Genomic DNA, 22,965 nt, shown 5'->3' on the forward strand with positions numbered 1-22,965 from the left:
TGCCAATCTTTAATCTACATGTTTTATGTTTATTATAGTTTATCCAACTCAACCGTATAAACCTCATACAAACATGTTAAGTAAACTAGAAAGCTGAAAAAAAGAAAGTCAGGTTAAATAAGTTTAGTGCATAAATAAGATTAGGTATACTGAGGCTACAAAACAAAATGATGTACTGAATTACATTTACCCAAACTGTATTCTTGCCTGGAAAATCCCATGGACGGAGGAGCCTGGTGGGCTGCAGTCCATGGGGTCGCTAGGAGTCGGACATGACTGAGCAACTTCACTTTCACTTTTCACTTTCATGCACTGGAGAAGGAAATGGCAACCCACTCCAGTGTTCTTGCCTGGAGAATCCCAGGGACGGGGGAGCCTGGTGGTCTGACGTCTATGGGCTCGCACAGAGTCGGACACGACTGAAGTGACTTAGCAGCAGTATACTATACAAATGCAACTTTTTTCACTTTCCAGTTTACCTAGCTTGGTAAAACACTGCCAGAATCCCCGCCCCCCTCCCCAGAATGATTCATTTTGGATATTAACATGTCATCCAGTGCTGAATGCCTAGTGTTTTCTTTCAAGGACTAATATTCCTTGTTTTTAATCTTATGAAAAAATTGCACTTTCTATGCCTTTGGCTTGCTTCTCAAAGATTTCTTACTTTGTACATAAGAGCATTTTCTCAACTCCCAAAGTGTAACAAGTCTTTTCTAAAAGAAATTTTAAAAGTTAGAATAGTGAAAGTTTAAGCATTTTTTCAAAGAAATAAAGTACACATTCTTAAGAGGTAGAGAGAGCAAAAACATTGTATTCTTTATATTATGAGCAGCATCAGTCAATTAAACTTCACACACTGGATAAGATCTTTAAGTATTTTTTTAATAACATATTTTATTTTTTAAAAAGGAAGCACAGGTGTATTTTGACAGAGAAGTAAAATACGGAAAATGCAAAATTTGTCTTAACAATTGGTATAGAATATTTTGAGGCAGTACCATTATTTAAAAATACAGCATAGCCAATGGCCTATAAAATAAAATAAAAATAAAATTTCCTTTGGCATTTCATTTGGTAGAGTTAAATAGAAAATCTTTCCTAAAGAAATATTAGCTGTTAACACAGTCCATAAATTAGAGTGTATTTTTATCTACTTTTTATTTTATATTGGACTCTAGCAGATTAACACAGAGAAGGCAATGGCACCCCACTTCAGTACTCTTGCCTGGAAAATCCCAGGGACGGGGGAGCCTGGTAGGTGACTTCACTTTCACTTTTCTCTTTCCTGCATTGGAGAAGGGAATGGCAGCTCACTCCAGTGTTCTTGCCTGGAGAATCCCAGGGATGGGGGAGCCTGGTGGGCTGCTGTCTCTGGGGTCGCACAGCATCGGGCACAACTAAAGCAACTTAGCAGCAACAGCAGCAGATCAACAATGTTGTGTCAGTTTCTGGTGTACAGCAAAATGGTTGTTATACATATGTCTGTTCTTTTTCAAATTCTTTTCCCATTGAGTTTTTTACAGAACACTGAGCAGCATTCCCTGTGCTATACACTAGGTCCTTGTTGGTTATCTGTTTTAAACACAGAGGTTGTATTTGTTGAAAGAACTTTTCCTTGAGTTTCCAAAATCCTTTTCTTCCATGATAACCCACATAAAGTGTGGCTAGTGAGGTACACTGGAGAAGGCAATGGCACCCCACTCCAGTACTCTTGCCTGGAAAATCCCATGGATGGAGGAGCCTGGTAGGCTGCAGTCCATGAGGCCACTAAGAGTCGGACATGACTGAGGGACTTCACTTTCACTTCTCACTTTCCTGCAATGGAGAAGGAAATGGCAACCCACTCCAGTGTTCTTGCCTGGAGAATCCCAGGGACAGGGGAGCCTGGTGGGCTGCCGTCTCTGGGGTCGCACAGAGTCGGGCACGACTGAAGCGACGCAGCAGCAGCAGCAGCAGCAGCAAGGTACACAGGCCAGAACACTGTTTGGTGGATATACTGCAGAGGAAAGTGCATACACAAAAATTCTTCTCATTTTTATAGAAATAACAGCTTAAATCTGAGCTGCTTCTTATTGATGAGGTATAAAAATTGGGTCGAATCAAAACAAAACGAATTTTTTTTAATTTATTTTCAAATTTATTTGTAAATGGAGTTTACAATGTTGTGTTAGTCTCTGCTGTACAACATAAGTCAACCAGAAATATATTAATACATATATCCCCTCCCTCTTGAGACTTCCTCCCACCACAACCCCCTACTGTACCCCTTTAAGTCATTATAGAGCACCAAGCTGAGCTCTCTATGTAAAAAAGCAGCTTCACACTAGCTATCTTTATTACACATGGCTGTGTATATATGTCAGTGCTACTCTCTCAGTTGTCCCAGAAACAGTGATATGTTTCCTTTGTTGCCATCATCTGATTCCACAATTCTGTACAATCAGTATAGTTCCTAGAGGAAGGAGGTTTTGTGAACGTCTGCAAACTCCAGTGTAAGATTATACATCAGGCATCATGTCGTACTGCTCTTTCTTCTTCCACCTGCAGCATCTCTTGACAAAAACCACATAGAGCGTCAAAAACACAACCCAATAGCATGCATAGATGGATAAAGCAATAACTAGAGCTTTCTTTTTGGATTCTGGGAATGGCTTTCTAACTTCCTCATAAATGGTGAAAATCAAACCACCCAGGAGGATTATAGACCAGACCGATACTGGAATGAGTCCCACAAAATTAGCAACAATTTTTTTCCTTCCAGATGTGCCCCACCCAGCTTTGTTTATTGTCACAATTGCAAATATCTTGGCAGGAAGTAAACTTGACATGTATAACACTGAGTAGAAGGACATGAAGACCATGACAATGTTTCTTCTAAGGCAGATAGCAAAAGATGACTTTATAAGAGCCACTAACTTGATGGTTAACAATAAGAGGAGGATGTTCCAAACATTACCCCTGTAGAAGAACCGGATTACCGTGGCAATGAGAAAGAAAGGGAAGAACCCAGTGATGACGGCTTCATAGGTCATCCACAAGTGATGTTTATGAAACCACAACGCATTGTACAGCCACTCTCGGAAGTAGGACTTGCTCCAGCGGGTCTGCTGGTTTAACCATCTGAGATATTCCTTAGGTGTTTCAGTAAGGCACTTGGATCGAGCTGTGTATTTCGTTGCATAGCCCAGACTCAGCACCCGGTTTGTTAGATGCCTGTCATCTCCAAAACTACATTGGCTGCCCATAAATTCTTGATTGTACCAGTCTTCCACAAATTCATGCAGTAAGGAGTTTCTGTACATTCCCAGAGGTCCGCTAATGCACTGGACACATCCAAAATAAGACTGACAGGCCCTTTCTATGTTAAAAGCCATCCAGTATCTCACACTGCTGAGGAAGGAGATCCAGGAATCATACTTGTTTAAAATCTGCAAGAAAAATAAAAGTAAGTAAAAATAATTACATAAAGGCAAATCTGCTGAAAATTCCAGTAAAATCTACACCATCCTGAGGTTACTACCTAGAATGTTTTGTTATTTTGTTTGCTTATTTTGGCTTTCTCCCTATTTTTGACACAGTTATATTTTATTTTTTTGATTCTCTATTACTGGATTAATTTTATAAGTGGATTGCATGTATTGGGACTAGATAATAAATTTTTTTTTCTATTCTATCACTCTCTGTATTCTTTTCCCTATGATTTTTGTTCCTGTTCTTGGTATAATATTGATGGGTTTCTTTAGCCTTAATTCTAAGTTCCTAAATTCTCTCCCACTCTTCCTTACCATTCAATATTTGAAAATCAGTAAGTCCTATTTTCTTCTGCTCTGGTTAATCTCCAGTATGCAATTCTGCTATTTTTCCTTCTCCTTCCTCCCTATTTTTTTTGCAATGCCAGTGATAAAATGGTTTCCTGTGTTCTCTACCCAAAACTTGAATCCTGTAATAAGGCTCTGTATACAGTTTGTGGAACATTGTGTTTCTGGCAATATTTCATAATTATCTCCTCTATCTCAACTTTGTTCACTTTTCAGTGGAATTTTGCATGCTTCTTTTCTATCATCAGGCTATTTCTTAGTCCACCTAGTGCATCTTCTTCGCCTTCACTATCACTATGTCTATAAATATGGATTATACAGTAATGCGATACCTAAATTTAAATCAAACTTCCATATGCTTCTTGTCTTTTGCTAAAAACTAATTGCACTTTCACAAAGAACTCATTTAAACCTCACATACTTTCACATATATATTTTACTATCCCACACATTTCAAATCACCTTCGTTAATATTGGTTTCACTGTTTCCCCATTGATAGCAAATAACATGAAATAAATAATTGGAAAACCACAACTTTTAAAGACATAGATATACAATATAAAATCCATTCCTTCCATACTTCCATTTTGTTTAATCCTTGTATTAAGTGAGTTCCAGTATCATCTTATCAGAACATTAAGTTATGGCTCAAGAAGATATGGTGGAAATAGTACACCCACATTATATTTTTGGGCTTCCCTGGTGGCTCAGACAGTAAAGAGACTGCCTGCAATGCGGGAGACCCAGGTTCAGTCCCTGGGTCAGGAAGATCCCCTGGAGAAGGAAATGGCAACCAACCCAGTCTACTCCAGTACTCTTGCCTGGAAAATCCCATGGATGGGGGACCCTGGTAGGCTACAGTCCATGGGGTCACAAAGAGTCAGACATGACTGAGTGACTAACACACATTATGTTTTATATAACTTATCAGCCACTAAATACATGGGTTATAACCCAGGATTAAGCAAAGAAATCATAAATTATTTCAATTTAGACAAAAGAAGACACAGTAAAGTATGTCCAAAGCATATTCTAATGTGTCTCCAGCTCCAGAACCAATACCTGGCACAGAGTTTGGTGTGGAGTAAATGTATGTTCAAAGGGTCATTTTTGCTTCTAAAAGTGACCCATGCAAAAAGTGAAGCCATACGCACCTTGACATCTCCCCCAACACCTCCAACCTTGTGATCTACTTCTAAAACTTTTAACATCTCCACAGTTGCGGCAGGGTCAAGCATGGTGTCTGAATCACAGACCTGCAGAGAAAAATTAAAAAGTGAATGAAACATTAAAGACAATTGAGTACACTCCCTATAGTCTAAGTTCAGTCCAGTTCAGTTCAATCGCTCAATCATGTCTGACTCTTTGAGACACCATGGGCTGCAGCACAAAAGGCTTCCCTGTCCATCACCAACTTCCAGAGCTTACTCAAACTCATGTCCATTGAGTCAGTGATGCCATCCAACCTGTCGTCCCCTTCTCCTCCCACCTTCAATCTTTCCTAGTATCAGTTCAGTTCAGTTCAGTTCAGTCGCTCAGTCGTGTCCGACTCTTTGCTACCCCATGAATCACAGCACACCAGGCCTCCCTGTCCATCATCATCTCCTGGAGCTTGCTCAAACTCACATCCATCGAGTCGGTGATGCCATCCAGCCATCTCATCCTCTGTCGTCCCCTTCTCCTCCTGCCCCCAAGCCCTCCCAGCATCAGAGTCTTTTCCAATGAGTCAACTCTTCACATGAGGTGGCCAAAGTATTGGAGTTTCAGCTTTAGCATCATTCCTTCTGAAGAACACCCAGGGCTGATCTCCTTTAGAATGGACTGGTTGGATCTCCTTGCAGTCCAAGGGACTCTCAAGAGTCTTCTCCAACACCACAGCTCAAAAGCAACAATTCTTCAGCACTCAGCTTTCTTCACAGTCCAATTCTCGCATCCATACATGACCACTGGAAAAACCATAGCCTTGACTAGACAGACCTTTGTTGGCAAAGTAATGTCTCACCTTTTCAATATGCTATCTAGGTTGGTCATAACTTTTCTTCCAAGGAGTAAGTGTCTTTTAATTTCATTGCTGCAATCACCATCTGCAGTGATTTTGGAGCCCAGAAAAATAAAGTCTGACACTGTTTCCACTGTTTCTCCATCTATTTCCCATGAAGTGATGGGACCAGATGCCATGATCTTCGTTTTCTGAATATTGGGCTTTAAGCCAACTTTTTCACTCTCCTCTTTCACTTTCATCAAGAGGCTTTTTAGTTCCTCTTCACTTTCTGCCATAAGGGTGGTGTCATCTGCATATCTGAGGTTATTGATATTTCTCCCAGCAATCTTGATTCCAGCTTGTTTCTTCCAGTCCAGCATTTCTCATGATGTACTTTGCATATAAGTTAAATAAGCAGGGTGACAATATACAGCCTTGACGTACTCCATTTCCTATTTGGAACCAGTCTGTTGTTCCATGTCCAGTTAATTGGGCATATATATTATATTTTCAGTATTACTGTCACTAAGTCTTAATAAGTAAGTATCAGAGGGCTGACAGAATTTGTTATATCATGGCCCCAACACACACACACACACAAAGCTTGCTTTTCAGCAAGCTCAGTATTTAAGTTAATGACATCGTTGGCTAGAACTGCTGAAATGATGGACCAGGAATATCTTGCGAAGTGACCTGCTTTTCCTGGTTTGCTATGGTTGTTCCCAATTTTAGCAATGAAAGTCTCATGTCTTAAGCAACATCCTAGGTTTCCAGGACTTGGAAAATACCATGAGTTGTCACTCAAGGTGTCTTTTTTTTTTTTTAATTGCTTTAACTAAGGCTTTTAGAGCTTCCCTGGTGGCTCAGATGGTAAGGAATCCACCCCCAGTGCGGGAGGCCTGGGTTCGATCCCTGGGTTGGCAAGATCTTCTGGAGGAGGGAATGGCTACCCCCTCCAGTATTCTTGCCTGGAAAATCCCATGGACAGAGGCGCCTGGCAGGCTGCAGTCCACGGGGCCACAAGGAGTCAGGCACAGTGCAGCAACTTTTACTTTCAGGCAACTTGTCCCACAATCTAAAAGATATTGAAATTTTCTGAGATAGTATTGAAAGGGAGGCATGTTTAACAGTGATTTCCCCTCCATTTTAATATAGCGAATAAAATACAGGAAAGTAATTCTCTTAAAATTAGTTGTATAATTCTGAAGCAAGATATCCATATGATCTTAACTTGGCAAATGGCACTCAGTCAGAAAGGGAACCTGCATGGCCTTCATTCTTTATTCTAGAGTCTTAAGTATTCTTCAAGGCCTTTGTACATAAAAGCAGTTGTAAATTAACTGAAGCAGTTGTAGTAATTCTAACTGTTGTTCTTAAAAAAATCTTTATATGAGTCAAAAACTGCAATTTTGAAACCAAGAAAATGTTGGGATTTTTCTATATCATGAACCCCTAACAGACATATCTGTTTGTACCTTTTTAGACCCATGGACTATACAGTCCATTGAATTCTCCAGGCTAGAATAGTGGAGTGGGTAGCCTTTTCCTTCTCCAGCAGATCTTCCCAAACCAGGGATTGAACCCAGGTCTCCTGCATTGCAGGCAGATTCTTTACCAACTGAGCTATCAGGAAAGCCCAGACATTAGATTCTTGTCCTGTTAATTGCATCAGAGGCTTTGTTACATACCTATAAACTGGATTAAATCCAGAATTCTTCTAGTTTCCTCAAATATATGGCTAAGACTTTCCAAATGAATGTTGCCAATTTTCTCCCACTCATTTTCTTTGCAGTCACTAAGAACAAAGACTGCCCTTAAATCTCCTAGAAGGGACTGTACCAGGTTTTCCCCACTATACAGATGGCAGCCAAACTTCAAGAACTAGAACCTTAGGTCCACATCTCTACATTAAGAAGGGCTCCTTCAGACTCTAGAAACTTCACACTAGCTAGAAACCTCAAAATCAAGTTGATCAGAAAGAGAAGTAGCTGACATCAACATAATTTTCTTCCACCCAAGATACCAGATCAAAACCTTTATAGCTTAACTAAAAGTGAAACACTGTCTTTTTCTTTCCTTTCAACACGCTGGCATTGGCTTGCATCTGTTATTCATGCTGTAATTCATTAACAGTGCCAGCCTAGTGAAAGTGATTTGTGACCAGATAGTATTTACCTTAACTGTGGTTATCATTTTCCTTGCGTTTATGATTGCCTACACGGAAGGCTCATGGCAGTGTTGTGGTCAAAACTACCTGCATTAACACTTCTGGGGAAATGGAAACTCAGTTACATAAGATCACTGAGCAAAACACTTGGCTTAAAAAGATTCTTTCAATGGGGTCTTTTCATGGACTTACTTGATTTTTTTAATTCATTCTCTTTTTTTCACTTCTTTTTTTTAAATGCATATAGTTGCTATAGAGTGTTGTGTATGTTTCTGCTGTACAATGAAGTGAATCAGCTATATGGATACATATATCCCTCCCTGGACCCCTCTAGGTCATCATAGAGCACCAAGCTGAGCTTTGTATGCTATACTGCAGGTTCCCACTAGCTATTTATTTTATACATGGCAGTGTATTGATGTCAAACCCAAGCTCCCAATTCATCCTACCCTCTCCTTACTCCTTGTGTCCACATGCCCATTCTCTATGTCTGTGTCTCTATTCCTGCCCTGGAACTAAGTTCATTTGTACTAATTTTCTAGATTTCATATACAGTCTTTAATATATGATATTAGCTTTTCTCTTTCTGACTTACTTCACTTCATAAGATCCAGCCACTATGGAAAACAGTATAGAGGTTCTTGCAAAAATTAAAAATAGAATTATCATGTGACCCAGAAATCCCACTCCTGGGCATATACCCTGAGAAAATCACAATTCAAAAAACACATGTACCCTAAAGTTCACTGCAGCACTATTTAAAATGAACTTATTTGATTTTGATTGCCTTGGGTCTTGGGGATCCTGGTCCTAAAATCCACATTGGGAATTATCCTGTTTATAATAGTCATCATACTCTCCGTGGTACGTTGTATTCTTTCAAAACTTTAAATGCCATGTTCACAGTCACTTATTGCCAAGCAAATGTTCCTAAAGAGCACTTCCTAGGTTTTTTAAAGAACAATTCCTTAAAATTTGATCATGTCTGTTAAGCTGAGTGCTGCTGCACTGTGCTCAGGCATGCAGTCATGTTCAACTCTTTGTGACCCCATGGACTGTAGCCCATCAGGCTCCCCTGTCCCTGGGATTCTCCTGGCAAGAACACTGGAGTGGGTTGCCATATCCTTCTCCAATGCAGGAAAGTGAAAAGTGAAAGTGAAGTCGCTCAGTCATGTCCGACTCTTAGCGACCCCATGGACTGCAGCCTACCAGGCTCCTCTGTCCATGGGATTTTCCAGGCAAGAGTACTGGAGTGGGTTGCCACTGCCTTCTCCGGTTAAGCTGAGAGTCTGATCTAAATATGGGAATTGTTACAAAGAAGCAATAGGCCCAAAATGGATTCAGTTGTGCTTAGCCCATGTCAGCAAATCAAGACTTAATATTGAACCTAATTGTAATTTAAGCCTCTCCAAAGAATGTGATGTTTAAGCCGTCAAACTGGAATTACCTGGTCAGCACCAGTGAAGAAATCTGCCTGATTGACCCCCTAGCTTCTGCCAAAAGAAGATGACTTTGCCTGAAACAATCTACTTTTTGGTAGAAACTTCCCCATCCAAACAATAAATATCATGGTTGGCAGATGGAGGTGTTATCTGTAATTCCCAAGTATGGCAGTCCTGGATGGAATTTAATCAAGATTTAGCCTAATTGTTTATATCAAATGTAATTATTTTTATAGTTCTCTCACTACTTCATAAAAATAGTAGGGATTTGATGTGCCAATTTTGAAAAAAAAACTAAGAAAACAATCTGTAGAAGCATAAAGCCTCATAGTTGAAGTGGAGTTTACACATATTTGGCATGACACCTTCACATAATTAACTAAGGAATCCCAACATTTAAAAAATGCATGTGTTTCAATTTTACTAATTATAATTTTTTTCTGAAGAGATTATTTACAAATAAAAAAATACTTGGTGAAAACAGCAAATTAAATGCATTATTAGAATAATTTAAATGCATTATATGACTTAAGGCAGGGGTCCCCAACCTCTGGGATCTAATGCCTGAGGATCTGAGGTAGAACTGATGTAATAATAACAGAAATAAAGTGCACAATAAATGTTGAATGCTTGAATCATGCCCAAACCATCCCCTCCTCCCGCCCCCCCGCAGTCTGTGGAAAAATTTTCTTCAGCAAAACTGGTCCCTGGTGCCAAAAAGGTTGAGGACCACTGACTTAAGGAGTAGATAGGGTATCCAGTTATAAAAAGTAAACATCACCTCTCTAGATTTAGCTAAATTATATCAATTTCAGGGTTAACTTCTAATTTTTACTTTTATATTGCTTATTTAGAAGCATGATAGATATATTTTCTAAATAAAACCCAGTTTTTATTTCCTTGTCTTTCTATATTGGTCCAGTATGTTCTCACTTTTCTAGGGGAAAAAAAAAAATGGACAACACATAGGCATAAATTTGCCTTGGAAACGAACAGAGATCATTCTGTCGTTTTGAGATTGCATCCAAGTACTGCATTTCAGACTCTTCTGTTGACTATGATGGCTACTCCATTTCTTCTAAGGGATTCCTGCCCACAGTAGTAGATATAATGGTCATCTGAGTTAAATTCACCCATTCCAGTCCATTTGAGTTTGCTGATTCCTAGAATGTCGACATTCACTCTTGCCATCTCCTGTTTGACCACTTCCAATTTGCCTTGATTCATGGACCTAACATTCCAAGTTCCTTTGCAATATTGCTCTTTACAACATTGGACCTTGCTTCTATCACCAGTCACATCCACAACTGGCTGTTGTTTTTGCTTTGGCTCTGTCCCTTCATTCTTTCTGGAGTTTTATCTCCACTGATCTCCAGTAACATATTAGGCACCTGCCCACCTGGGGAGTTCATCTTTCAGTGTCCTATCTTTTTGCCTTTTCACACTGTTCATGAGGTTCTCAAGGCAAGAATACTGAAGTGGTTTGCCATTCCCTTCTCAAGTGCCCCACATTTTGATAGTAAAGTAATGCACAAAATTGTCCAAGCCAGGCTTCAGCAATACACGAACTGTGAACTTCCAGATGTTCAAGCTGGTTTTAGAAAAGGCAGAGGAACAAGAGATCAAATTGCCAACATCCGTTGGATCATTGAAAAAGCAAAAGAATTCCAAAAAAATATCTATTTCTGCTTTATTGACTATGTCAAAGCCTTTGACTGTGTGGATCATGATAAAGTGTGGAAAATTCTGAAAGAAATGGGAATACCAGACCACCTGACCTGCCTTTTGAGAAATCCGTATGCAGGTCAGGAAGCAACAGTTAGAACTAGACATGGAACAACAGACTGGTTCCAAATAGGAAAAGGAGTACGTCAAGGCTGTATATTGTCACCCTGCTTATTTAACTTGTATGCAGAGTACATTATGAGAAACGCTGGGCTGGAAGAAGCACAAGCTGGAATCAAGATTGCCGGGAGAAATATCAATAACCTCAGATATGCAGATGACACCACCCTTATGGCAGAAAGTGAAGAACTAAAAAGCCTCTTGATAAAAGTAAAAGTTGATAAAAGTAAAAAGTTCAGAAAACTAAGATCATGGCATGCAGTCCCATCACTTCATGGCAAATAGATGGGGAAACAGTGGAAACAGTGGCTGACTTTGTTTTTTGGGGCCCTAAAATCCCTGCAGATGATGACTGCAGCCATGAAATTAAAAGATGCTTACTCCTTGGAGGGAAAGTTATGACCAACCTAGACAGCATATTCAAAAGCAGAGACATTACTTTGCCAACAAAGGTCCGTCTAGTCAAGGATATGGTTTTTCCAGTAGTCGTGTATGGATGTGAGAGTTGGAGTATAAAGAAAGCTGAGCACTGAAGAATTGATGCTTTTGAACTGTGGTGTTGGAGAAGACTCTTGAGAGCCCCTTGGACTGCAAGGTGATCCAACCAGTCCATCCTAAAGGAGATCAGTCCTAAGCATTCATTGGAAAGACTGATGTTGAAGCTGAAACTCCAATATTTTGGCCACCTGATGCGAAGAGCTGACTCATTTGAAAAGACCCTGATGCTGGGAGAGATTGAGGGCAGGAGGAGAAGGGGATAACAGAGGATGAGATGGTTGGAATGGCATCACCGACTCAATGGACATGAGTTCGGATAAACTCTGGGAGTTTGTGATGGACAGGGAGGCTTGGCGTGCTGCGGCACATGGGGTTGCAAAGAGTCTGACACGACTGAGCAACTGAACTGAACTGAGGCGTAAGTTTTCCACTGGAGAAAATATCAATAGTATTTCTCTAACACAAGTCTTGGAAGAAACCTAAACAGATTCCTCCAATAGCAAAGTTTTTCTGATCTTGCCTTATCTATCACTGTTTTGTAAATATACAGTTATAAGCCTGGAAGATCAGCCACTAAGGTAGTAAAAAGTGAAGGCAGAAGTTCAACCCACCTTTCAACCTCTCAGCATCCAGAGCTTATGGCCACACCCACCTCTGTTGACTCAAGCCAGGAAAAGTAAAACCAGAAAGCTAAAATTAGACTAAAAACAACAGGAATAGGAACAATCTAGAACTAATGTTCAAGTAACTCCACCTGCTTGTGAGCAGCAGCAAACCAAGGGAACTGTCTCTCTGAAAAGACTAAACTTAACCAAACTTCTGAGGTTCTGTTTATTTAAGTTGGTCCCCCCCTCCCAGTTTCCAACAGCAAAGTGCCAGAACTTCTCTGAGAGAGATTGTTCACATGGTGAACTTAACTGTCAGAAGGGAAAGCTCTCAGAAATCCCTTGGGACGGGTTTGTTATAGTGGGATTAAAGAGTTCTTTATAGAAGTTCAGTTTCTGGATGTATTTGGTGATAGAGTGCCAACTAGAAAACCATCATCTACCATAGTCTGTGAAAAGAAATAAATTAATGGACATATAGTATCTATTTGTTTGTGTGTGAAGGGTAGAACTCTAGCCCTTCTTAAAACCAGTCTAGTAGAAGCAGAATTTCTACCTGTCTCTTCACCAATTAATAAAAGTGTATAACTTCACGAAAGTTGGCTATTCAGCTCTGGGCTAGAAGCTGTGGGGGAAAATACACCAGTTCATGAAGAGCTTAACTTGACACTGGGGAAAACCACAGGACATGATCTGCACGCAGGAAACTGAGAACAAATCAAAACTTCTTTCTGTCCATCTTGTCATATAAAATGAAGACTACAAAGAAACATAAATTCTCAACATGTGCCCTCAGAATATTTCAGTTACTTAGATTTCTTATATAAAACAAGAATCAACCAAATGTTATATACAATCAGTTCTCGTTATTCACAGTAGGTACGTTCCTACCAAGGTCCATGAACAATGAATTAGTAGATGTTAAAAATTTCTTTCAGCTGAAATACAGGGTTTGGCTCCTCCAAGTCTCTGATCACATCTTTGTCTAGTGATCAATGGCTAAATTTTTTAAATTTGTGTTTCTGTTTTAAAACACACACAAAGACACACACATACATATGATTCATTAACAGTGAACTTATGTCCAACAGTACTAGAATTCATGCCTGAAGAAAGCTTATCTAACAGACCTATTTTCTCCACAAGGCATTTATAACTTTCTTGCATTATGAACACTAGATAGTACTTTGACATTATATTTGGGGACCATTTTAAACAAAAACATGATAATAGACTAAACAAGTTACTTGTTTACTGTGTAAAAGCTGAGACAAGAAGGCGTGCATGATCTTGTTTGACTTCAGCAGAGAACATGAATATTGGCTGACAAATCTTTTGCCACTCCACACATGAAAATGATTACAAAAGCACTGCAACTATTGATTTTGGGCTAGTATACAAATTAGATAGTAGGTTAATTTACAAAAATGAAATTCATAAGTAATGTTGGTCAACCCTACTATTATGAATGATTCAGTCTTATTTTTCTCCTGCTCAATGAATCTTGGATAGCTAGAATGCTATCAGATTAAATTCATAATAAAGTTGTCTCCTATATGAAAAGTGAAATGATGCTGTCAAAATGTTGCACTCAATATGTCAGCAAACTTTTAAAACTCAACAGTGGCCACAGGACTGGAAAAGGTCAGTTTTCATTCCAACTCCAAAGAAGGGCAATGCCAAAGAATGTTCAAACTATCATATATCTGCATTCATTTCACATGCTAACAAAGTGAAAGTGAAAGTCGATCAGTCATGTCCCACTCTTTGCGACCCCATGGACTATACAGTCCATGGAATTCTTCAGGCCAGAATACTGGAGTGGGTAGCCTTTCCCTTCTCCAGGGCATCTTCCCAATATGCTATCAAGATTATGCTCAAAATCCTTCAAGCTAGGCTTCAGCAGTACATGAACTGAGAATTTCCAGATAGATGTTTAAGCTGGATTTAAAAAAGACACAGGAATTAAAGATCAAATTGTCAACATCTGTTGGATCATAGAGAAAGCAAGGGAATTTCAGAAAGAAACATCTATTTTGCTTCGTTGACTATGCTAAAACTTTTGACCTTGTGGATCACAACAAACTGTGGAAAATTCTGAAAGAGATGGCAATACCAGACCATCTTACCTGTCTCCTGAAAAACCTGTATGCAGGTCAAGAAGCAACAGTTAGAACCAGACATGGAACAATAGGCTGGTTCCAAATTGGGAAAGGAGCACATCAAGGCTGTATATTGGCTTCCTGCTTATTTAACTTCTCTGCAGAGTACATCATGGGAAATGCCACCTGGATGACTCACAAGCTGGAACCAAGATTACTGGGAGAAATATCAACAGCTTCAGATACGCAGATGATACCACTCTAACGGCAGAAAGTCAAGAGGAACTAAAGAGTCTCTTGAGGAGAGTGAAAGAGGAGAGTTAAAAAGCAGGCTTAAAACCAAACATTCAAAAAACTAAGATCATGGCATCAGGTCCCATCAATTCATACAAATAGGTGGGGAAAAAGTGAAAACAGTAACAGATTTTATTTTCTTGAGCTTCAAAATCACTGCGGACAGTAACAGCAGCCATGAAATTAAAAGATGCTTGCTCCTTGGAAGGAAAGCTAAGACAAACCTAGAGAGCATATTAAGAAGTAGAGACATCACTTTGCTGATGATGGTCTGTATAATCAAAGCTACAGTTTTAGAGTAGTCATGATTGGATATGAGAGTTGGACCATAAAGAAGGCTGAGCACAAAAGAATTGATGCTTTCAGTTTGTGGTGCTGGAGAAGACTCTTGAGAGTCCCTTGGACAGCAAGGAGATCAAACCAGTCAAACCTAAAGGAATCACTCTTAATATTCATTGGAAGGATTGATGCTGAAGCTCTAATATTTTGGTCACTTGATGTGAAGAGCTTATTCATTGGAAAAGACCCTGATGCTGGGAAAGACTGAGGGCAGGAGGAGAACGAGGCAACAGAGGAGAGATGATTGGATGGTATCATCAACACAATGGACATGAGTTTGAGCAAACTGCAGGAGATAGTGAAGGACAGGAAAGCATGTTGTTCTGTAGTCCATGCGGTTGCAAGAGTTGGACATGACTTAGCAACTGAAAAATGAACAATGTCTCCTATATACTTCCCTTTTAGAAAATGTTCATCAGTTCAGTTCAGTTCACTCATTCATATTGGATTCTTTGCAACCCCATGGACTGCAGCACACCAGGCCTCCCTGTCCATCCCCAACTCCCAGACCTTGCTCAAACTCATGCCCTTCAAGTCGGTGATGCCATCCAACCATCTCATCCTCTGTTATCCCTTTCTCCTCCTGCCTTCAACCTTTTCCAGCATCAGGGTCTTTTCCAATGAGTCAGTCTTCACATCAGGGGTCCAAAGTATTGGAGCTTCAGCTTCAGCAGCAGTCCCTCCAATGAATGTTCAGGACTGATTTCCTTTAGGATTGACTGGTTGGCTCTCCTGACAGTCCAAGCGACTCTCAAGAGTCTTCTCCAACACCACAGTTCAAAAGCATCAATTCTTCAGTGCTCAGCTTTCTTTATAGTTAAACTGTCACATCCATACATGACTACTAGAAAAACTATAGCTTTGACTAGACAGACCAGATATTAACTAGACTAGACATTACTCTGTGGGCAAAGTAATGTCTCTTCTTTTTAATATGCTGTCTAGGTTGGTCATAGCTTTTCTTCCAAAAAGCAAGCATCTTTTAATTTCATGGCTGCAGTTACCATCTGCAGTGATTTTGGAGCCCAAGAAAATAAGTCTCTCACTGTTTCCCTTGTTTCCCCATCTATTTGCCATGAAGTGATGGGCCTGGATGTCATGCCAGGATCTTAGTTTTTGAATGTTGAGTTTTAAGCCAGCTTTTTCAGTCTCCTCTTTCATCAAGAGGCTCTTCAGTTCCTCTTTGCTTTCGGCCATAAGAGTGGCCGAAAAAAATCTGAAAAAAATGTTCATATTTATTGTATATTTTATACCTGGGAAATCCCTATTGCACACATCATAAGACAATTTTTATCCTTCATCACACAGACTGGTGGCTACTTACCTTATAAAATCCATGTTCAGTGATAGGAGATATGTTAAAGAAATTAAATAATCTAGGTATCACAAGATACTTAAAGTCTTCTGATATTATAGAATAAAATATGATTCAAAATGGCAAATATAACATAATTTCAAATTTAAAAAAGGATAGAAGACATATATACCTGAAAGTATTTATTTGAAAATCTATGTTTGGGTCAAGTTTTTGTGGCAGATGATTTAAATTTCGCTTATTGTGGTTTTCTACATTTTTTAAAACACTGCCATAATCTTGTGCTATTTAGACAAATGAAAAAACTAACATAAGTAATATTTTGAAAAGATAAGACTTTTGCCCTACCTTAAACCGTATCTAGGCAGATCAGAGAAAAGAAAACTTTCCTCATTATTCAAGATTAAGAAAATCTTCCTCATTCTCCTCTTTATTTCTCATTCTGTATATCTTTGTTTTCTCATTTTGTTATTTTTCTTCTTCTGTGTTTATATCTTCTCTGTCTCTGAAAGGAGCCACTAGCATCACTTTTGAATTTACTACTATGTTGGATTTATCCTAAACTAAATCTTCCTTCCATAGTCCACGTCAATATTAACTATTTGAGGGACTATAAAACTGAGACAGTTATCAGTAGAGAAGACTAGAAATGATAGTGGAGAGAGCTAGACAAAGAGGTGATAATTGATAAAAATTGGTCTGGAATATACCAGAGGATGCCAACTGAGAGCGCTTCGGAGGTAGATGGAAGGTTGCCTTGAGATAAGAAATAAGGTCAGTACCTTTGGAACTGTAAGCAGGAAAGAGTAAAGAAGGCCTTGATAGCCTTCAGAGTAAGTACTTTTGCTGTTCTCTTTCATAGGAGGCAAGATCACAGGTAGTCAAACAGGGAGGAGTTTGGGTAAGGCCCTGGGAGAGTGACGAAGACATGAAATAACAGACACGAGAGGAATAAACAAGACATCTATTCAAGATCAAGTGAAAAGAGTGCTGATAAGTGCCGAGGATCCAGCTGCAACTGGAAGCCAATCATTTTGGCCATCTCTCCGAACACTTAAGCAGTGTTCTTCAGCCAGGTTAGCAAGTATAAGCAGATGGGCAATTTCTTCCCCTAGTCTCCATTCTCTCTTGTGTATTAGGAAGAACGTTGCTTCCTTCTGCCCCTAATCAACTTGAACTCCACATCCAAGCACTTGCAATGCTCAGGAGCTGATAACCTTGACCCCCTCCCTCCTTGGTCTTCTTGGGGCTTCTGCTCTACAACTCTTGGACCCTGGAACAGTGTTTTTGTTTTCTTTTCAATTTTTATTGATGTATAGTTGGTTTACAATGTTGTATTCATTTCAGGTGTACAGCAAAGTGAATCAGTTATATTGATACATATGTTTGAATTTTGGGCTTCCCTAGTGGCTCAGCAGTAAAGAATCTGCCTTCCAATGCAGGAGATACAAGTTTAATCCCCGGGTCAGGAAGATCCCCTGGAGGAGGAAATGGCAACCCACTCCAGTATTCTTGCCTGGGAAATCCCATGGACAGAGGAGCCTGGTGGGCTACTGTCCATGGAATCGCAAAGGATTCAGACACAACTTAATGACTGAAAAACAACAACAACATTTGCATTTTAGTAATTTCCACTGCTATAGGCCAGAGTGGCTAAATATCTGGGGATATGATGAAGGATGAATGGAATTTACTGGTCGCAGAATACCAAAAGATTTTTTTACCCTTAGTTGAATGGTTGGAATGGGCTCAGAGTCCAAAAAGGATTCAGGGCCCAGTTACCAGTTGCTGCTGAGGTCAATAGATCTGGAGGCTTCATCCTGAAGGAAGAGAAGTTCTCAAGCCTGATTACATCTGTAGCAGGAAGCCTATTCTAACATTTTATATTTTATTTTTTCTTGGACAGGTACAATGTCAAATTATCAAGAATACAAACAAAATTCAAAACAAAAATGATGGGAGAAGGCAGTTTGGGTGGAGCAGGTTGAAAAACAAAAGGAACCCCACACAATGACTTCTTGATTAGAAAGTACAAATGTAACAATTGTTTTAACTAGAATTAAAGGTAAAGTATCAAAATAGATGTTCTCTTCTTTTAGACTTCATTCTTCAAATCCTCTGCAAGTTTCCAAGTTACTCTTTCCTTTAAGTGTTTTATTATCTCATCTGAGCCTGAAGTTGCACTAGGTAAATATGTGAAGATGTCCTGTGTTAATTAAAACTACTTAAATTGTGATAGCTCTAGAAATTAGAAGAACTTGGGAGTGAAATTCTATCAATTCCATAGAAGAGATTAATATACAGATGGTATCAGCTTATGAAACCCCTCAGGACTTCCCTGGTGGTCCAGTGGTTAGCAGGAAGACTCCCAATGCAGAGGACATGGGTTCAATCCCCAGTCCGGTAAGATCCCATATGCCAGGACAACTAAGCCCATTTGCCACAAGTACTGAAATCTGCAAGCCTTAAAGCTCGTGCTTTGCAACGAGAGAAGCCACGGCAATGAGAAATCCCTGCAACCACGACAAAGCGTAGCAGCACCACCTGACTGCTCAGTGTGTGCCTCAGTAAGGACACAGTGCAGCCAAAAATTAATTAATTTTTAAAAAGAAATACTTCAAAACTCTTCAAAGATTAAACAAATTCACTCTGTGGTGGGAATTGACATGGACCATAATTTTCAAGTAAGTACTAGATGATCATATAAAAAATAGTATTAAAATTACCAGCAAGCTTTTTCATAAAGTTAACGATACCATCATTAGCAACTTTTGTAAAACCCACTTGGATACATGATTTGTAATAATCATCTCAAACCCCTTGTGAAATTAGTTTCTTGTATCTAGGTAACCAAGGTTTGGGAGGTGGTCTTCCTCAAGATCAGCAGCTATTACTAACTATGACTAGAACTTCAGTCAGTTGACACTGAAGCCCAGAGCCCATTCTTATCCCATTACCCACAGAGAGACCCAATGGGCATCATAAAGGCCCCTAACGAACACAATGGGTCCTCTGAAAACTAGAATTTTGCTTTCAACAGAAGGGGAAAGTGTCCATCAGATTTTGTAAGCCAAAAACATCTCTCCTTTCTTGATACAATTATAGCCAAAATCTACTGAAAGTTTCTGTAAAAAATTATAACTAGAAAACTCCCAGGAGCAGGAAAATCCCTACACCTATTTTTTTATGAATGTATAGTTGATTTATAATGTTGTAATAATTTCTGTGTTAAACTATTCTTAAATGAGATTTGTTTATATATTTTTTGTAAAAACACTCTATTGCTAGCTATCTCAATAAACCAAAGGAAAAAAAGAAACACTTCCATAACCTACCCCCCATTAAAAAAAAAAAATCTCACAGGAACCCTACTAACACTCTAAAAAAGAAAGCCTCAATGACAACTAGGAGTGAAGAAACCCAGGAGTGTGCAGGCAGGGAATTAATGAGAGACACAGCCTGTCTAATTTTCATACAAGCAAACACCATCACAAATGTTTTCAAAGGCCAAGTTGCAGTGAATGAGGTAATGCTATTTGGGGAGTGAAATAAACATGACTTAGGTTTTGCTCTGAAAAGTTGTTTTTTCCTCCCCACTTTCCCTTTTTCATTTTTCTGTTCTTTTTCTCTGTGTCTAAATTTTGAATTCCTTTTCCTTTTAAATCAAAATTGTGTTCTCCATTCTTTTTTTGCCTAAACTCCATGAAAAACTTCCTAGGGCCTGTAGATTTTCTCAAGACCTTTCTGCTGGAACAGACTCAATTTTTTTACAAGGCTGATTTTAAGATTGTGGAAAATAATGTTGGATTTGACTTAGCAGGCCCAAGGTGGGAGAAAAGGGAAGAAAGGGAAAGAGATGGATCTACTGATCAAAAGAATCTTAATTTCTAACCTATAACATTGCACAAGTGAAGTGTTTTCATTGTCTTAACCATTTTATATGATTTGTTTCTCTTTCTCTCTTGAAATGTGCTTTCAACAGTCATGGGGCTTCCCCAGTAATCTGCCTACAATGCAGGAGACCCTGGTTCAATTCCTGGGTTGGGAAGATCCCCTGGAAAAGGGACAGGCTACCCACTCCAGTATTCTTGGGCTTCCCTGGTGGCTGTTTTGAGATGAACTGAAAGAGGTACTGTGTCCAGAGGAGACAAAGATGGGCTATAGTATATGACTGAAGAGATACAAAAGATGCTTTATTTAAATATACATTTGTCCTGGCAGATGTGGAGACCTACCTGTACATAATCCACACTTCGCCCCAGTGCTCTGAAGGCTGTGTACATGACTTCTCTTTTTCCACCCCATTTTTGCATGATGCAAATACTCTTGTTGGACAAAACCAACTGGGTGACATGCTGTGAGCTTTCTCTGTGTGACTCATCCGTCTCTCCAGGACCCTTCACATGGTAGTTGTTCTTCCAGATATAAGTGGCTGACTGGTCCCTGCCCATGACTTCACTGAAGATGTCCATCATGTAAAGGTCATCTTCCGAGTTTCCATCTATGACCATGACAACTTTAATTCTGGGGTAGGTTAGCCTTTTCACAGATTGCAAACATTTCCGCAAATAGTCTGGATCTTCTTGATATGCAGCAATGCAAAGAGCAACAGTCCTGGTCAAGTTAACGGGGATAGTTGCATACTTTTTCATTTTCCGGTGCTCCAAAAAGGCAAACAGGTTTTGAATAAGAACATGTAAAGCTAAAAAGGCACCATATGGTCCAAAAGATAAATAGTAATCATCTGTGTGGATAAACTGGTAGCCAATAACATAAGAAAGGATCATTCCAGTGAGGAGAGAGACTCCAAAAAGTGTGGTTCCAAATATTCTCAGGATAGATAGAAACCCCTCACAATGCATCTGTGAAGCAATCACATGATATACTTGGTTAGCCACTCTTGTCCCACACTTGTTACATATAGGGTACCATAGGGAGCGCATTGGACTAGAAGCATTCCTGGTGTTCTAACCCTGAGTTTGTCACTTAACTAGCTCTGTTGACTTTCTGCATCTCAGTTTGCCCATCTGCCAAAAAAGAATAAGGATGCCCTTTCGACATACCTGAGAGGACTCTTTTAAACATCAAATGAGATGAGAGTGTGACATACCATTGAAAATCATAATGTGTAAGCAAATATTACTAGATTATCTGTCTAAAAGATACACTTTATATTCTGGGTCATAGCCAAGTGTATAATCGAAACTTCTTGGCAAGCAAAGCACCTTTGTCCTGCTCCATGATGTTCTGTCTCCCCCAATCCTTCCCAGTGAAAACTCCACAGGTTTTGCTGAATTTCCCATGTGTAATTCCATCTCACCTCTGATTCAAATCCCTCAGCTCACTTTTTTCATGCAGCCAGCTGAGATCAGAGGCCAGTGTAATTAGATTCTAGGACTAGCTCTTCCATCAACTAGCTATAGGATTTCCCTGCTGGCTCAGCAGTCAAGCATCCCCCTTCCAATGCATAAAACTTGGGTTTGATCCCTGGGTCAGGAAGATCCAATGGAGAAGGAAGTGACAATCCTTTCCAGTATTCTTGTCTGGAGAATTCCATGGAAGAAGAGCCTGGTGGGCTACAGTCCATGGGGTAGCAAAGAGTCAGACACCATAAGGGATTAACACTCTCACTTTCACACTTTCTTTCTATGGAGAACAATATAGTGGTTTCTTAAAAAAAAACTAAAAATAGAGCTAAAATAGTTTAAAAAATAGAACTAAAAAACTAAAAATAGTTTCTTAAAAAGCTATCCATATGAACCAGCTATCCCACTACTGGAATAGACCCTGAGACAACCATAATGCAAAAGGACATAAGTACCTCAATGTTCATTGCGGCACTATTTATGATAGCCAGAACATAGGAGCAACCTAGATGTCCACTGACAGATGACCAGATAGAGAGGATATGTTACATATATACAATGGAATATTACCCAGCAATAGGAAAGGAATGACACTGGGTCATTTGTAGTGATGTGGATGGATGTAGAATCTGTTGTATAGGATGAAGTAAGTCAGAAAGATAAAAACAAATATCATATATTAACACATATATATAGAATCTAGAAAACAAATGGTATAGATGAACATATTTGCTGGGCAGGAATAGAGACACAGGCACAAAGAATGGACGTGTAGGCACAGGGGTGGAAATGGAGGGTGAGACGAATTGGGAGAATAGGACTCACACACACACACACACACACACACACATATATATACACACACACTGCTGCTGCTGCTAAGTCACTTCAGTCGTGTCTGACTCTGTGTGACCCCATAGATGGCAGCCCACCAGGCTCCACCATCCCTGGGATTCTCCAGGCAAGAACACTGGAGTGGGTTGCCATTTCCTTCTCCAGTGCCTGAAAGTGAAAAATCAAAATGAAGTCACTCAGTCGTGTCCGACTCCTTGCGACCCCATGGACTGCAGCCCACCAGGCTCCTCTGTCCATGGGATTTTCCCAGCAAGAGTACTGGAGTGGGGTGCCATTTAGCATGTGTAAAATAGATAGCTAGTGGAAAGCTCCTGTATAGCACAGGGAGCTCAGCTTG

The 22,965-nt window shown here is 39.6% G+C and overlaps 1 protein-coding gene across 1 annotated transcript; it reads right to left on the reverse strand.

Annotated features, from left to right (window-relative positions):
* Positions 1 to 2,498: 2,498 nt before the first annotated feature.
* LOC102403835 (hyaluronan synthase 2-like) lies at positions 2,499 to 21,269 on the reverse strand. The gene is made up of 3 exons (XM_025265443.3): positions 20,643 to 21,269; positions 4,974 to 5,075; positions 2,499 to 3,428 (listed from the first exon to the last, which is right to left on the reverse strand). The coding sequence occupies exons 1-3, from the start codon at positions 21,267 to 21,269 to the stop codon at positions 2,499 to 2,501; spliced, it is 1,659 nt and encodes a 552-aa protein (XP_025121228.3).
* Between the last annotated feature and the right edge of the window lie 1,696 nt (positions 21,270 to 22,965).

Source organism: Bubalus bubalis, chromosome 15 (assembly GCF_019923935.1).
Source record: "Bubalus bubalis isolate 160015118507 breed Murrah chromosome 15, NDDB_SH_1, whole genome shotgun sequence".
In the NCBI taxonomy this organism is placed as follows: Eukaryota; Metazoa; Chordata; class Mammalia; order Artiodactyla; family Bovidae; genus Bubalus; species Bubalus bubalis.

Bases quoted from the DNA above. Each gene is read 5' to 3' on its own strand.
- LOC102403835 (XM_025265443.3), bottom strand. From the start codon at position 21,269: ATGCATTGTGAGGGGTTTCTATCTATCCTGAGAATATTTGGAACCACA. The intron at 5,076-20,642 runs GTAGGTCTCCAC...TTTTCTCTGCAG, and splicing joins GAAGTGTGGATTATGTACAG to GTCTGTGATTCAGACACCAT. The intron at 3,429-4,973 runs GTGCGTATGGCT...TTTTTCTTGCAG, and splicing joins GTGTTGGGGGAGATGTCAAG to ATTTTAAACAAGTATGATTC.